This window comes from Kogia breviceps, chromosome 2, assembly GCF_026419965.1.
Source record: "Kogia breviceps isolate mKogBre1 chromosome 2, mKogBre1 haplotype 1, whole genome shotgun sequence".
Taxonomy (NCBI): domain Eukaryota; kingdom Metazoa; phylum Chordata; class Mammalia; order Artiodactyla; family Physeteridae; genus Kogia; species Kogia breviceps.
In genome coordinates this window covers 56,976,363-56,993,645 of record NC_081311.1, presented here as the reverse complement: position 1 = coordinate 56,993,645, position 17,283 = coordinate 56,976,363, and the positions used below count along the sequence as shown (strand labels likewise).

The 17,283-nt window shown below is 50.3% G+C and overlaps 1 protein-coding gene across 38 annotated transcripts in view; it reads right to left on the bottom strand.

Moving 5' to 3' along the window:
- The window catches only part of KCNMA1 (potassium calcium-activated channel subfamily M alpha 1), a 773,456-nt gene that overhangs the window by 543,916 nt on the left and 212,257 nt on the right, over nt 1-17,283 (bottom strand). For all 38 annotated transcript variants that reach the window (XR_010838921.1, XM_067025307.1, XM_067025277.1 and 35 more), the window contains exon 2: nt 8,967-9,128. Coding sequence is in view for 37 of the 38 variants with exons in the window: in XM_067025307.1 (XP_066881408.1) it covers nt 8,967-9,128 (162 nt within the window). In the remaining variant the exon portion in view is untranslated. The remainder of the gene's footprint in view (nt 1-8,966; nt 9,129-17,283) is intronic.

Here is a 17,283-nt window from a genome sequence, read left to right as displayed (position 1 = left end):
GCTGAAACAGAGTGAACAGAGACAAGGGAAAGCCCTGAGTGTCCTGCCTTATTTATCGGGCATCCACTGACTGGGTGCTACATTCAGTTCTGCGTGCCAGGGAACACCAATGAAATAATGTGGATTGGATGGATGGATGGATGAGAGGCCATAGATGGATAAGCAAACAAATGGATGAGACAGAAGAACAAAACAGACACCCACTCCCAGCAAAATCCCCAGAGGAGAGAAGCAGCAGCAGCGTAAGTATAGGGATGACCAAAAAGTTTGTTCGGCTTTTTCCGTAAGGGAAAAAAAACCCGAACGAACTTTCTGGCCAACCCCATACTTGCCACCAGAGGCCATGGGAGCCAGGGATGAACAGCCGGCACGAATCAAGCCGCTCCTGTGCCCGGAGTTTCTTCCTCTCTCCAGAACTCTGCTAGGATTGACTTCTGAAACTCTCCTTCATTCTCACGGCGGGAGGCCAGAGGAGCCAACCCACCAGCTAGTAAAAATTAACAGCTGCTCTTTACAGAACATGCTGAAGAGGCTGGCGCATTGAGCATATGGCCTGCAGACTGGAAGCACAGTCCAGCAGCTGGCACGGCTGAGACACCTGGCCTGCAGGTCTGGATCAGGGGTGTCTTCCATGGTAGGGACTAGACACTGGGCTACCGGGAGGGGCCTTGGGGATACTGACTGCAGGAGATGCAGGCAGGTGGAGGGGGAGACAGAAAGTGACCCTGCTGGAGAATTCCCAGACACATTCCACTGACCTTGGGAAGGGGTAATTCTTATGCTGAGCCAGCTGTGGAATTTGGGGGGCTACCTGGCTCTGGCCTCTGTGTCCCCATCTCTACCATATCATTTAATTGAGCTTGTGGAAGTAAATGGGGAGGGTCTCTGTAAGAAGCGGCTAGATGGTACATCTTATCCACCACCTTGAATCATGGGAGCAAGTCCTGTTGGCCACTTACAGTGGCCAGTCACAGAGCGGACGGGGAACTTGAAGATCTGGATTGGGAGTTGGCAAATGCATTCAGTTTCGGGACCCAACAGTGACTATTTTTGGGTGGCATATTTTGGACTCTGTGGATACTACTCAATTCTGCTGCTGTAGTGCACTGCAAAAGCAGCCACAGACAATATGTAAATGAGCATGGCTGCGGCCCAATAAAACTTTGTTTATGAACACTGAAATTTGATTTCACATAATTTTCACATGTCAGAGAACATGCTTTAGATTTTTTTAAAAAAACCATTTAAAAATGTAAACACCATCCTGAGCTTGTGAGCTGTACAATACAGGCAGTGAGCCAGATTTGGCCCATGGGTTACAGTTTGACAATCCCTGGGCTGGTTAAATGTTTCCCAAAGTGTGTCCTTTGTGATGCCCACAGATGTTTCATGGGGAAAGGGTCTCATGGTAAAACAGGAGTGGGAGATGCTGGGCCAAAGTCTTTCTGCTTTCTTACTGCAGGACTTCTTCGAGCCTCACATGCTGATACACATTGGACAATCTCAAAACGGGGATAAGAAACGAAGTCTGTTCAACTTCCGGGTAATCGTTTTTATTCTGGAGCATCTCTGACCTCTTAGTTTTCTGTATAACCTAACTAAAGCCATGAGGATGAAGTCTGACCAACCATCAGCAACGGCGCCACCAAATGAGATCCTGCCTCTCTCTGACCACCTCCAGTGACAGGCAGCTCACTACCTACACATGGGTTCCGGCTGAATTCAAGTGACTTCTCTGACTTGTTTTCTCACCCCATGATGCTGGGTCCCAGGTAACAAATCCAGTGCAATCTAGTGCGCCTTTCATCAGAGACAAACTTTCATGTTTAATAATACAAATAAAGCATACCTTCTTTGATTTACTGATTCATACCCCAAATATAAACTCTATTTATGCACAGGATAAAATAAAGAGCCATTATTAAGTCCTGGGAGGGGGTGGATTACCACTCGGTTCCTTTAAAAGAAGCCTCACTTAGAGTTAAAATGAACTCAAACAAGATCTCAATTTATTCCCAACTGCACATAAAGCAGGATCTACCTGTTCACTATGGGGGCATTCTTAGTAAAACTACAAGCCCATGCAACCTATGATCTTTCTGCTACATAGGGCATCATCTGCAGGGGATATAGACATTTTATGTAGATTTGCCTATAATGTTTTAAAAAAAAAAAAGGGGAGGGGGAAAGGGAAGGGAGCAGAGGTGAGGAAGAGAGAGTGAGACGGAAATGTGAGGTATGTGTGAACTTGCAACCAGGCACCCCTGAAAACAAAAAGTAGAGGATGCTAATGAGAACTGTCACCAGGACCATGAGGCACCTAAAGAGAGAAACGAAGTCACTGATGTCACCTATGATTAAGCTGTGCCCATGTGCCCTCCATTTTGTTCAACTTGTCCAATTTCAGGTGCAAACAGCACAGCATTGAAAGTATCTGTTTAACTCTATTAGAAGAATAGGATTATTTCACTTTGAAAGGCGTACTTGTTACATATTTTCTTTGGGGCCCTAGGAGATAAGGAGAGAATGGTCCAGGCTATGCATACTATGTTAATATAAAATGCCACACATGCAGTATATTTAGGAAGATAAAGGGAAAGACTGGCATTTTTCTTCCTACTTATTTCAACAAATCATCCCCCAGACAGTAAAGCAAGTAGCATATATTTTCAGCTCATGGATTAAATGTGTATGTTTCCTGGAGCAATATTTAAATGTAGTAGCATGGGAATATGAGAAAAATAAGCAAAAAAGAATCATTCTAAAGGCTCTATCTTTGCTCAAGGAGCTAACAGCTATATTGGCAAGACCAGTCTTTGAAGTGAGCACAAAAGACTGCATCTGTACAGGGGCTGAGCAGCTACACAGCCCAGCCACTTATAGATTTTGCTTACACCTGGAGATGAGGTCATGCTTGTCCACAATACATAGTTTTTTAAGGAGACAGTCGCTCTGAGATTAATGTGGAAATTAATATGAATATTCAGAAACAAGGTGTTAATGGAGATAGTATGAGTGTGTGTGCACCTACATTTATTTGTATGTATCTGTATGTCAATAAATTTCCCCATTATAAATGGCTCACTGGTAGTGTCACTCTTATACTATATTGTCTTAGGAAACCACTTCCTAAAAATTTTCTTTCAATTTCTTAGTTTATAAAATGAGGAGGTGAACTAGACCAAGAATCAGTAAACTATGACCCATGAAATAAATCTGGCCCACCACCTGTTTTTATAAATAAAGTTTTATTGGAACACACTCACACCCATGTATTGTCTGCGCTGCTTTCAAAACTACAATGGCAGAGTGAAATACTTGTGACAGTCTCTATGGCCTGCAAAGCCTAAGATACTTACTATCTGGCCCATTACAGAAAAACTAAACCCTGAACTAGACTATCTCTAATATTAATATTGGCCTATGATTCTATAAAGTACAACCAAACAATACAAAAGCCCACTCTGTGTGCTTCTTGCCCTTTTTATTTATATATCCAGGCATAACTCGCTTCACTGCACTTCGCAGATATTGTGTTTTTTTGTTTTTGTTTGTTTGTTTTTATAAATTGAAGGTTTGTGGCAACCGCGCCTCAAGCAAGTCTATAGGTGCCATTTTTCCAACAGCATTTGCTCACTTCATGCCTTTGTGTCACATTTTGGTAATTCTCTCGATATTTCAAACTTTTTCATCATTTCTTATGATGATCTGTGATCAGTGATCTTTTGATGTTAGTAAATGACTCGATCAAGGCTCAGATGATGATTAGCATTTTTTAGTAATAAAGTATTTTTTAATTAAGGTATGTATAGCCTTTTTTTAAAACATAATGCTACTGCACAGTTAAGACTCCAGTATACGGTAAACATAATTTTTATATGCACCAGGAAACCAAGAAATTCGTATGACTTGCTCTATTGCGATACTCGTTTTATTGCAGTGGTCTGGAACCGAGCCTGCAATATCTCCCAGGTCTGCCTGTAGTGCCTTACTCTTAGAAAGATTTCATTCGGCTCACAAAACTCTATGGAGCATATAACCACACACATGTTAAGTTCAAATAGGAGGCAAAAGGGAAATGAGAGAATACACTTGAAGACGAAGCCAGGAGGCTGTGAATACATAGAAGGCAAACCCTGAGATGCTGTGTATTTTCAATTGGCCACAAACTTGGCTCCCACCAGCCACTACAGAAAAAGGGCCAGGATCCCTTTCCCAATTTAGATTTTTCACTGGAGGTTCACCAGGAGGACCACAGCAATCCTGGCACAAAGAACTTAGCCACGTCTGTGCATAAGCAGATAACGTGAGATGTAGTGAACAAAGTCCCCAGCAACACCCTAACAGCCGGGAGGCATCGCAATGGCATTTACTGCAACACTGAAATGTCCCTCACTGTGGACCAACTCCAAATCCCAAAGTGGAACTGATCATCATCTGGTATATCAAATGATCAAACTGATCAAAATTTGGTATCCCAAATTTTGAATTAAGCACACACCAACTTAACACTCAGAAAATAATAAATATTTTTACTTTTACAAAAAGATAAGGGAAGCAGTAATCCTTGACACTTCGGGGGTGCACTCTGATACAGAATCCCTCAGCCATCGCTCCAAGAGAAGGCCCTATGCAGTCTTGCTGTTTTTGTAAAGCTAAGCCTGAGTGCCGAGGAGAGAGACAAGACAAAGACAGGCTATTCTGCGAACTGGTCAAGGAATGTTGCTCACTTTGCTGACGAAGCTCCAAGTGTTAACTATTAAAAGCACCTGCAAATGGTGACCCACATTTGTCACTGTTTACACTGAGCTCTACAACTTTTGATCTAGTTTATCAACGTAAATAATTCACAGCCTGGATCTCTAGTGCTCACTGCCCTATGCCTAGAGCCTGGAATAGTGCCTGGTGCAGGTGACAAATAAATGCTTCCTGAATGAATGATGTGCTCATCTGAGAGATCCTAGACAACCAGTGAATCTACTGATACGCTGAGGTTGTCTTGGAGAATCCTTCCCCAGCTGTGCCTTATCCACCATGCCCTGGTTCTGAAACTCTCATCTGTGACAAAGACAGGTGAGAAAGGGGCCCAGATGTGGAGGGCCCAAGCTCCTGAGCCGTGTGTCAAGGAAAACACATTAAACATGGAAAAGGGAAACTGCACAGCTGGTGTCTAGTCTCGCTTGAGTCCCACTGTTGCAAGGATAAACATTGGGGCAGTTCAGGACAAACACAGCTTTGAGTTCTGAACAGGCAGAGCTACTTTCCCTTGAGCATGGAGCCTGCAATATGAAATCGGTTCCTTGCTCAGAGCAAGGACCTGCCTTCTCTACAAGAGAGGCCTGTTCTGAAGGTACTGCCTGAACTCTGAGCTGCCTGCTCTCTGGGCAGTGGAACTGCTCCATCCTGACTGCAACAGAGCAGCCCAGGCAGCATTTTCTCCAAGGAGACCTTCGGAGAGCAGCTAGCCTCATGGGCAGTCCCAGGCAAGGAGGCCTGGGTGCACCATGCTTGTCCACACAAATATTAAAAGAATCAGGTCAAGCAGCCTCAGGATCTAATTGGCTCAGAGACAGTAATGTCAAAATGTCACAGCTGGGCTTCCCTGGTGGCGCAGTGGTTGAGAGTCCTGCTGCCGATGCAGGGGACATGGGTTCATGCCCCGGTCCGGGAAGATCCCACATGCCGCAGAGCGGCTGGGCCCGTGAGCCATGGCCGCTGAGCCTGCGCATCCGGAGCCTGTACTCCGCAACGGGAGAGGCCACAGCAGGGAGAGGCCCACGTACCACAAAAAAAAAAAAAAAAAAAAAAAAAAAAAAAAGTCAGAGCCAAAGCAAGAGCTGACAGTGGCTTCAAAAAGAAGGTATTATCTTCAAACGGGAACTAACGACACGGGAAGAACACTAGACAGGGAGTCCGGAGGCCTGCAGGTACTAGCCTGGTTCTGTCACCTCACTGCCCTTCCTAGGCCTCGGTTCTCTCAACTGTAAAATGGACACGAATTCACTGATACGACTGGTTTTGTGGCTTCCTCGTCATGAACCCCTACAACACAACAGCAAAATGGGAGATATGCAACGAATACAACATGGTCCTTGACCTTCAACCTGATTATAATGTACAGGGCTTAGCACAGTGCCTGGCTCCCAAGATGCTCTAAATAATGTCGCTGTCAGCAGTAGCATCCAGGTGGCTGCTGGGTGCACGTGGCCTGTGGCTTCTACTTCCAAATATCACACACATCACCTACCTGCCTCCACCGCGTGGTGCTAGCTCAGGCCTTGCCTCACTGGGTCCACGGCAGCAATCCTCTCCCGTCGTGTCCTGACCCAGGAGCTCATTGTCGCAACCGTCCTAGCGTCCCTGAGCTCCTGCCTCACCAATTTAGTCTCTACTTGCCCATTTGTGCTTCTCTCGGCACAATCGCCAATCGTGATGCCCCTCCCTCAAAATCGCCTTTTCCTGCAAAATTCAGTCCAGAGTCTTTAGCTCGGCATTTAAAGACCTGACCAGCTGTCTCCAGCCCACTTTCCCAGTCTCACTGCCCCTCGGGTGCCTCTGTGTTGGCAGCCCAGGCCTCATTCCCACAGCACACCATGCACTTGTGCTCTTTTCCTGCTGCTTCCCTCACTGTGGAATCATCTCCTCTCCTTTGACTTTCAGGATCCTAACCTACACTGCCAAGCTCAACTCAAATGCCTTCTGTTTTATTAGGTGTTCTTCTCAACGTCTGGCCCACTAAGTAGCCCCTTGTTTTCAAGCTCGGCTATGTTTTCATTTTTGTTATTGTCTCTATCATCAAATGTGCTCGGTTCATCTTGAAATGGAAGTTTCAGCTCAAAGGCTTTCCCCCCATGAAGCCCTGTGAAGGCTTTCTTGACCCCCTTCTTCCCCACAGGGGCCTCCCCACCACACACTCACACGCATTGTGTATACTCCTAGCATTTCTCCTCCAGACACTCCTTCGATAGCTTCCATCCACGATGCAATGGAATCAGGATCATCCCTTGTTTTTCACGGGGATGAAAAAGCACCTGGCCCAGAGCTGGTGTTCAGTATCTCTTAGGTGTATCTCTTAGATGATGTTGAAGAAGATAATCAGAATCGGTCCTCAGTGGCCACAGGGAAGCACCAGGCATCACATGTGTACAACCAAACTGTCTGCTGTTTCCCATCCATCACCGCCGTACATATAGAACACACTGCCTCTATTTCATCCCATGTGAATGCCCAGACCTAGAATTCAACCTCCTTAAGTTTTCCACACAGAATCCACTCACACACGAGTGCGAAAAAGCAACAGGGACTTTACAGAAGGCTCTGGAGGGGAGAGGAGGGTGGCGGTCACACAGCACAGCCCACAACTAGCCACCTTCAGTTCCTCATGAGACACTCAGGACTGCCCAGTCTCTCGTGGGTCCCACCGACCCAGACTGTCCCCCCCTCCTCCATCTTCCTCCACACGGCAACTGGCCTCACCACCTTCTCCCTCCTCCTTTCCAAAATCCCAGCTTTAAGTTGCTCCACTTTCTATTTTGCCACCAATTAACATCAGCCAGGGCTTCATACCCAGATTCTTCAGAAGGCTCAGCTCCCAGTGGTCCCTCAGTTAACAGAGCCCTGTTCTCCTTGAAGCCTCTTTGGCCATCATCTTTGTGACTCAAGCATGACATTCAGTGACTTACTCCTTCCCTCCAGCGGTTTGTGAGCTATTTATCCCAAACATAATGTAGAGTTCCCCCCAAGAAGGATTCTGATGGGTGAAATTTCACCATCTCCCAACATCTACGGTCACCTTCCATTGAGTTTTTGCCATGAAACGTCAAGAGCGATGGCGTCTATCTTCCAGCTTCCCTGCCTGATCTCTGATCCCCCCAACCATCTGGACACCCCCATTCATTCTACCTCTGAGCCAAATGACTCGTGACCGTGCCCCAGCATCAGGTCCAGGAAGGGCAGCCCATACAAAACAGCTTCCAGAATCACAAGTTATTTGGAATGCAACATCCTTCTCAGGGAAACTCTTGACTCTGATCAGACTCAAGAAAGCTGGTGGACAGGGCTACCCAGGGAAGGAGCCCACCTACGGCAGGAACCTGGCCTGACCAGGGTGACCGGCTCGTGCCTGTTCGCCCACAACTTTCCTAGTCTTTGCACCAAAAGAACCATGTCCCAGGCCCCCCAGGTAAACAGGGATGGTTGGTCACTACAGGCTTGTCCCACCCACAAGCCTTGCCAAGAAGCAGGAGCTCAGGAGGCCCGTCAGTGAAGCCAAGGTCCACACTAGCAGATCGGAGAGAATGCGGGAAATGCACAGAGTTGGGGCAGGATGAGCCTAGGCTACAGGTGGGGCTAGGAGACAGCCTCCTCAGAAGTAAGGTCACACGAGCAACGCTCCAAACACGGGGCCAGTAGTCTCAGGTGGGCTGCCAACGAGTTTCACTACCAGCATGACTGAGGTTTTCTACCAGGAGCAGGATCCTGATCACACAGGGTAGGAGACTAGAAAACTATGGAGGCCAGAGAACAACAGTAACATCCTCAGAAGGCCACCAAACACACACATACACACACACACACACTCACTCACTCAGAACTCCCTGGACTCCGGCATTTATGGAGCCTCTGCAGAATTCTGAGCACACGTTTCTTTGACCCGCTGCGTGCATGTGTGTGTACACGTGCACACCTCTTCTGCAAGCAGAGGAAATGCTCTACATCCTCTCCAACAGACCCTTTCTGCCCCAAACAGTAGCCCACTCTGCAAATGCCCCACACATCACTGGCTCAGCTGTGCACAAAGACCCCACATGACCGTATGACCACATGTAAGCACTCGCCCTTCACCCCCACCTCCCAATAGCCAATGGCCTGGAGAAGACCCAGCGAAAACATCACATCCCCATAAACAGAGAGATCACGGACCAGACAGCAGACTTCCTCGTGTGAGGAGGGAGCTGTGAACTCACCAGGACTCTGCCGGTCAGCGTCTGGGCAGATATCATCACCCCCGCCCAGTCTTTCACGGAGGTCATCCAGCCGACCTCGGCTGCCACCGCCTCCTCTTTTTCGTCCACTGGCTTGAGAGTGCCATCCGCCTGGCTTGAGCCATTGTTAATCTTCTGGGCCTCCTGGCAACAGACAGAACAAGGGTTGAGACTAGCCACCAAGTGGATTTAAAAAACACAACCTACCCAAAAGAATCAAAGCTAGACGGGCCCCCACTGAGGTGGGCACTGGTTTGAAGGTACAGGGGTTGGGAAGAATGGACGGATTATGGCTTTGATTGTTTTTTTTTAATCTTTTTAAAAAGGATCTTTCCTTTGTTTCCTCTTAAAATATCTTTGTGAAAGAAAGAAGAATAAAATTATTCTCTTCTTATTTTAAAGAAAAAAGTCATAAAACTCAGGAAGGAAACCATCCTGTCTAGGGTCACAGAGTGGCTAGACAGGAAGTGAGGTCAGCATTCTGTAATCTCCACCTGCCCAGCCTTCATACCCTTCTCACAGATGCACCCTACTTTCCTAAAATAAATCCCCATCTCCTCATCTCAGTCTGTGGGGTTCAAAAGAGACTGAAGGTCCACACTGTCTCCAGGAATGGAGACTGGTCAATCAGACCAGTCCATCCCTCCGGCAACAGCAATTGGGCCAAGGATGGTTATGTGATCCCATGCCAACCCAGTATGACTCAAGCCTGGGACTTTTGCTAGAAGAATAAAAAAGGTAATCCTTCCCTGAGAATGAAGCCACCACAGAGGAAACTAGGAGAAGTGGCAAAATACTGATGTCATCATTTGAACACCTGGATCCAGCTGTGCCTGAAATCCATGCCAGACCTTTTTAGTTACAGGAGGAAATAAACTCCCCTTTGTAGCTAAAAATGTGCTCGAGGATCAAGGCTGACTTCATCAGGTAACTGAGCCCCACATGGGGTCCTAGACTGTACACTTCTGCATGCACTGTGCCCTCTGCCTAGAATACTCATCTCCCACGGAGGGTCATGGCTTACTCCCTCACCTCTCTCAAATCTTTGCTCAAATATCACCTTTTCAATACTTCTTCTCTGGCTACCCTTTTAAAATTCCAACTGTCTTCTGACAGCACTGCCTTTCTGCTTTGTTTTTCTCCAAAGCACTTAAAATTTCTAACACACCCCATAATTCTCTTACTTATTTCATTTACAGTCTGTCTCCCCCAACTGCTGAATCCTGAGTGCCTAAAAGAGAGGCTAGTATATGGCTGGCTCAATAAATATGAAAGAAGGAATAAAAAGGATTATGACCGTCAGCCCCTCACTGACTATAGAGCCTGGACTTAGGGGTTGCCGGCAAAATTTGACGTTCAAATAAACAAATAATTTTTCAGTATAAGTATGTCCCAAATATTGCATGGGACATACTTATACTAGAAACACATTCATTGCCTAAAACTTAAATGTAACCGGGGCCCCTACTCAAATGACCACTGAGAATATTTTTGCAGACACAGATGTTTAAAAAGATGCCAGCAAAATTATGTTTATCATTTAAAATGCTAGAATTAATTAACAAACTGACCCTGGTGATCATTGTGAACTGCAGTGAGGAGGAAAATCCAAAGGCAGAGGTGAAAATCTACCTGCAGTTGAGAGGGGGTGGGCCAGAACGAGGAAAGGAGAGCTGGGAGGCACTGAGTGAGTCATCCTCCTGGGGACTTGTAGGCAGGCGGGAAGCTGCTCCTGATGCCTGGTTCTTCCCCGCCAGCCACCCCAACTCAGGGAGGCTGGGCAAACTGATGGGGGCATCAGTAACACCAGGCGCTCGTGTTTAATTTCCAAGTGTACTGGGCCCCCCAGCGCTGCAACAGTCCAAAAGGAGGCCTGGGGCAGGGGCACAGGGTGGGCATATTTGGGGACCGCCTGCTGACATCTGTGGAGCCAGCTGCCCAAGCCACCTAAGGCCAGTCCCAATGACCTGTTAGGGCCCCGAGTCTCAGCCACGTGGAGACTGCACAAGTGGGAGTCCTGGAAGAGAAAGAGACCCTGATGCGTGGCACCCTTCAGTAACCGAAGGTGTAGATGCAGGTCTCCTGCCCCTCCCTTGTACGATGGGGACAATATTGCCTGCCCCCTAGGGGTTGGCCGGATTAGAACACAGTACATGTCTCCTGAATTCGTGTCACCACCTCCCTCTTCTCCTGGAAGCGCACACACTCTAGGGGTGGTTCTCAAACTTCAGTGTCAGAACCACCTGGAGGACTTGTGGAAACACAGAGTGCCGGGCCCCACTTCCAAACCCCCGTTTCTATCAAGTTCCCAGGTAATGCTGCCGCTGCTGCTCTGGGAATCCCAGTTCGAGCACCACTGCTTGTAATCATTCTGACCTGACTTGATCATCACTGCCCCGATGTGAAATGGAACATGGATCGTAACCCTCAGCTCAATCCTGGTCTCTCCCTTAGCCCAGACAGGCAAGAGATCAGGGCGAAGAGAAGGTCCTCAAATCAGAGGCTCCTATGGCTCCTTTTGAGCGGTGCCTCCCAGAGACATTTCTGAGCCTGTCCAGGGACACAGCCTGGGGAGGACCAGCCAGCTCTCTGCTCCTCAATCCGGTGGGTGCAGGCTCCCCAGCCACCTGGCTGACCCTGGAGGAGGGGATCGGCATGCAAAGCGCCGGGCATCACGGAGTCCTCTCCAGTCACAGTGGTTTCACTGCATCAGTAATTCAGAGCACAAGAGGTATACCGGCAGATAAGGCTCTCTCGCCAGCCCTCTTACCTACTGTTTTACAAGTCATTCATTATTTTAATTACTTTACGATAGGCAAGGAAAAACACAGACTAAAGGGAGATAATGCTCTCATTATTATTTGCTTACACAAGATGTTGTGAGTGTAATTAATTACTTGTGGGGGCAGGACTGGGGGAGCAGGGAGGCGAGCACATCACAGAGCCTGATGCCAGGCCACCACGTCAGCGCTCCTTGGCCTGGAGGGAAAGCCCCTCTGCACCACTGACCTCACTCTGGCCAAGCAACCCTCATCGGGAGCAGGTGTAACTCCTGCTCCAGAGAAAGGGGGTGGAGGCCCAGAGAGGTTAAGTGGTCTTGCTGGAGACACACGGGGTGGGTTTGCGGGGAGGACTGGTAAGGAACAGAGCCCATTACAATAGCGACTGACCACCATTTACCAAGCCAGAACTGGGGGCCAGCAAGTAAAAATTAAGTGCCTTCTCTGCATTATCTTGCTTAGACCTTGTAATAAATACGACAGGCAGGTGGAATTATCCCCATTTTACAGACAGGCCGACTGAGAGCAGGCATTTCTCAGGGGAAGGCACACAGAGTCTGAGAACTCGCGCTGGAAGCAGCAAGCCCATCTGGGCTTAGGTCTGCTCTGCCACTTACAAGCTGGCTACCTGGGACGTGTTAGCTCACAAGCTCAGCCTCCTCCATGTAAAATGGGGACAGGCATGCAGACCCCAGGAAGGTGGTGGTGAAGCTTATGTGAGATAAGCAACGCACTAGTGCTTAGCACAGGGCTTGGGATGTGGTAGTTACAGCTTCTGTGGGATGGGTTGGCTCCAGGATATTCAGTTAAAACCGCACCGTCGACTGGGGGCTCTGGGAGGGACATCGTGATAAATAATTACAGAACAGAGGATAAATGAGCACCGATTCTAACAGCTATGAGGCTTCAACTAGGTAACAGCCCACCAGGACGTAAGACGCCCAACTTCTGGACAGGTTCCAGCAGGAGCTGTGTGGCACTGCCCCAGGACATTGGGGGCAGGGATTCCTACAGAGAGTCATCCCTAGACCAAGTGACCTCGTAGATCCCTCTGACTCTACGCTCCATTAGATCAACTTCCCATTGTGATGAGGCGACTGAGGACCAGAGGGAGGCTGCCCCCTGGGTCCCAGTGCACTGCTTTCTCTCCCGTGCCCCGCAAAGTGGGCGCCCATCCATCCCCACACCTTCCACTTCCCACTGTAGAGAAGGATCCCGCCACTCTGCCAGGAGGACTCCCGAGTTGGGCCAGACAGGCTCCCCCTGGTGTCACGAGTGAACTGGCCCTGAGTGTAAGAGAGAACCCCACCAGTTACAGGCTCCAGCTACCCTAGCCTCAAACAGACCATCAGAGATTTTCTGAAATGGAGAAAAGGATGCCTTTGAGGGAAGAGAGGAATGAGGAGGAGGGAGGGACAGGGAAAAGATGAGACTGGGCGGGGCCTGGGGATGTCCTGGAAAGCGGAGGTCCAGTCGCAGCCACCCTCCGGAGGCTCCGTCTTGCCCTCTCTCCCACCAGAGTCTTGTGCAAAAGAAGCCATAGCTGCCTCCTGAGGACAACACTTGACAGTCTCTAATCTCAGAGCCTGGACTGGAGGATGGGGAGGGCTGTAGGGCAAGGGTGCAAGTACAGGAGGCTGCGTGGACACCGGAGAGCAGGGTGGCCGGCAGCCCCCTGCCATCGCAGGCCCACACGGGCAGCCTCTCACAGGCCAGGCTTGGGCACGTGGCCTCACCCCTTCTTGCCTTCTCCCCATCCCCCTCAGTGACTTCTGACATGGCCACGGAGGGCCTCGCCCCTACTATGTCCCCTGCGGCCAAAGGCCTGACTGGACCATAGTCACCTGCCAGGTGCCCACTGTCCTGTTGGACACATACCTGTTGGATGTTTGGGCATTTCCCCCGAAGCACCAGGTCAAAGACCAAAGCCTGAGACGGAACCTCAGCCATGCCTTCAGATGCCAACCCCGAATATGGAGGGCCTGGAGGGAAGTCACACGCCCAGTGCCACCCTGCCTACCTGGGAACCACCAAGCCAAGACACAAACCCCCAGTTGGCTCACTTTCTCTTCCCTCTTTTTGCCTCCCCGAGAGGATGATTCCACCAAATCTAGCCCAAGGGAACCCATCGCTCCCAAGCAGATCCCTGCCTCGCCAGCCTGCAATCCGGAGCCCGAGCGTTCCCAGGGCATGCGGAAGCCTCCACCTGGCCTGGTATGGGGGTTGGGTGTGGGAGCCCCACAGGGCAACACGTCTCATCTTCAAACGTCCCAGCTTTCCCCAGCAGTGGGAGGTGCCCTGGCTCAGCGTGGGAGAGCAGGCCGGTGCTAACCCCGGGGCCCCACCGCTTCTCCTCAGATCCAGGCTGCCTGTCTCTCACCCTTCCTTCACTGGATCCACTATACTGGGAGCCTCAAGTCTGTGGTGTGGTAGGAAGAGCTCTGAGGATCAAAAGATACCCAAGTCCAGCTTTTCTGGATGGCCTTGGACTAGTCATTTCATTTCCCAAAGCCTCTTCTGTAAATAGAGATACATCCCGCCATGTAATCTGGGGTAAGGTGGAGGGCAGCACTTTCTCAAAGTACCAACTTCTTTATGAAGGGTGGGCAAAGATGACATCGTGGCTCAACTCTCAGATCCCCACCTGCCTGCACCTTGCTGGGCAGGGCCCGGTTATCTCCCTGGGCACAAACAGAATGCTGGCATTGCCAAGTCCTTCCAGGTGGCCCGCTGTGCTGGCCACACCCTCCCTATGAGCCTCTGCCGCTCCTGCCCAGCTGGGCTCACTCACCCCCACGTGCCAGGGCCACCCCGGGCACCACACCTGTAGGGATGGAGGATGATTCCAGAGTCACCTTGATCATCCCTGCTGAGGCCACCCACTCCCTGCAAAGCTCCAAGTCTGCCTCGGGTTTAGTTACATTTCAGTTAGATCTGGCAAGTTGTTTAAGCAGAGATTGCCTGGGAGGAGAGCTACGCTTCAAAATGTAAGTCAGATCATGTCGCTGCCATGCCGACCCCCTCCTGGGGTTTCTCATCCCAGTTGAGGGACAAGTCACAGACTTCACACAGTGCAACCCCCGTCTGCCTGCTCCTGCCGTCATCCGACAAGCCTCCCACTCACTCCCTTGCTCGCTCCAGCTGCACTGGCCTCCTTGTGCTGCCAGAATGTTCCAGGCCCTCTCCAAGCTGGGGCTGATCGCACTGGCTGCTCCCCTGCCCCCAGACAGCCACGGCTGCCCCCTCACCTCGCACTCTGTTCAAATCCTCACCGTATGGGTGAGCACTTCCCTGCCCACCCCCTTGAACATGACACCCCGGCCCTCCAACCCCTCCTCGGTCCGATCACCCCTTATCTATGCTCCACGCTTCTCCAGAGCATTTATCCCACCAGCTGGCAGCCTGAACATTTTAATCATCACTGATTGATTGTAAGCTCCATGAGGGGAAACATTTTTGTCTCTTTTGTTCACTGCTGTATCCTCAACAATGAAACGCTATGAGCTCAGACTAAGTAAGCACTTGATACATCTTGGGGAAAGGTAGGAAGGACGGGGGAAGGAGGAAAGGAGAGGAGGAGGGGGGGAGGGAAGGAGGGAGGGAAGGAGGGAGGGAGGGAGGATAGAAGTATAAATAGTAGGGAAGGAGGGAAGGAGAGTTGTAGCAGATGGCAAGTCAACTGCTGGCAAGCACGGTAACTAGAATAGATAACATTACTAATAAGGAAAGATGATGACAATAACCAGCCACCGTTTCCGAGCACCGGCCCAGTGACTCTACGAGGTGGATCCGAATGCGCTCATTTGCAGATGAGGGGTTAAGCAGCTGGCCCGGGAAGACACAGTCAGAATTTAAACCCCTCTGTCTGGCGCCAAAAGGAGACAAGCACCTGAGCTGACTTCCTCCCAGGGATAACGCCCACAGAAGGATTACGGGCTGTCACAAAGTGCCCAGGAGAGGTTTGTCACCATCAGGAACACTTAATTCGGCCCACCTCTGGGTACTACGTGTACTGCAGAGACCCTTCTTCAAGGTCCCTGTGCCTGAAGAGGGTGGTTAAAACAAGGACACAGGAACACGGTTCTTTTTCTCTACCAAGAACCAGCTTGGAACCAAAGCTCAGCCTGCATGGAGCACAGCGGCAGATGGGAAATGAACGTGGTCGAATTGACAGGCTGTGAGCCCTCCTGGCTCAGCACTGAGGTTCTCTATTACAGATGCCGCTGAAGGAGGAGATGGCTTCCCGGCTTCCCTCATGCTGTCTGCATCCTTAACAGGGAATCCTGGCCCAAGACTGCAGGGCCTGGGGCACCCGAGGGGTGGGGCACTGACGGCGACCAGAGCATCTCCCGTCCTTGGGAGCCCCAGGCCTGCACCTCTCTCTGCCCAGGGCCTTGGGGCATTTCCTGGCTGCTCAACTTCCAGAGGGCTGTGGGGAAAGGAAGGACCCGGAAACCTCCACCTGTCTTCCCCCGGTGTCTCACGGTCTCACTTTGTCCTCAAATCTCCCTGGTCGACATCAAAAAGCCGTTTCTCCTGAGCCTGCATTGACGGAGCCTGCTTCAGTCTGCCCGAGACCCCCAACCTCACCCCATCCCCAGCAGCAGCTCCCCGCCTCTTCCTGCCCCCTCTCACCCAGCAAAACCGACCCTGCAGCCTGGCGTGCAGCTGCCCTCAATGGACCACAAAGCAAGAGTACAGAGGTCCTCGTCTCCTATTAGAAGGATAGTAGCAGGGCCAAGAGCTCCGGGCTGCAAGCGAGGAGGCCTGCATTCTAGCCCCGGCTTTGCCAGGCACACGCTTTGTGGGCCTGGCCAGTTGCTTAACACTCTCTGAGTGAGCAGAGTCCCCATCTGGGAAATGAGGGGAAACAGTGGGCTAAACCCATAGTTTTCTGTCCCTCAGAGTCCAGCGCTGTGTTCTCTCAAGTGCCTTAGGGGGTTAGCAAGGGATGGCGGAGGCGGCAAGGCCCCGGGCCCCCGTGAAAATCAAAGCACCGCTACGTTGCGTAGTTTTCACCTGTTAAGGTTCTGTGCTAGACTGCACCTGAGTAAAGGGGTTTTCTGAGGAAAAAAACGTTTGAACTCCACGGAGTAAAAACCCAGAGGCCTGTTTTAGCTTTTAGAAGAGGCTCTATTTCATGGCAATGATGATGGCGTCCTGTGCCCTAAGACCCAGAAACGCCTGAGCATCAACACCTATAAACCCGTTGGGCTTCCGGGACCTCCGTGCAGGCCACCATCCTGTCCCTCTGCCTCAGGTCTTCGCCAGGCCGAACGGCTGGGAAACGGTCCTCCAGCCGCCCCGACCCCTTCGAAATCGGCCAAGAGGAAAATGTCCTCCCCTGCCCCCAACGGCTTCTTTCATATCCTGGAAGGGTGGCCCAGCCCTGGGATTCTCCCAGGTACCGATAATCCTTGTGTATGAGGGATTAGGCCGATTACCTCAAGCAGCTCAAGCAAATAAAGCAGCATGTGGGCACCACCAGCTGGGATTTTCACAGTGAGAGTTCTACAAAG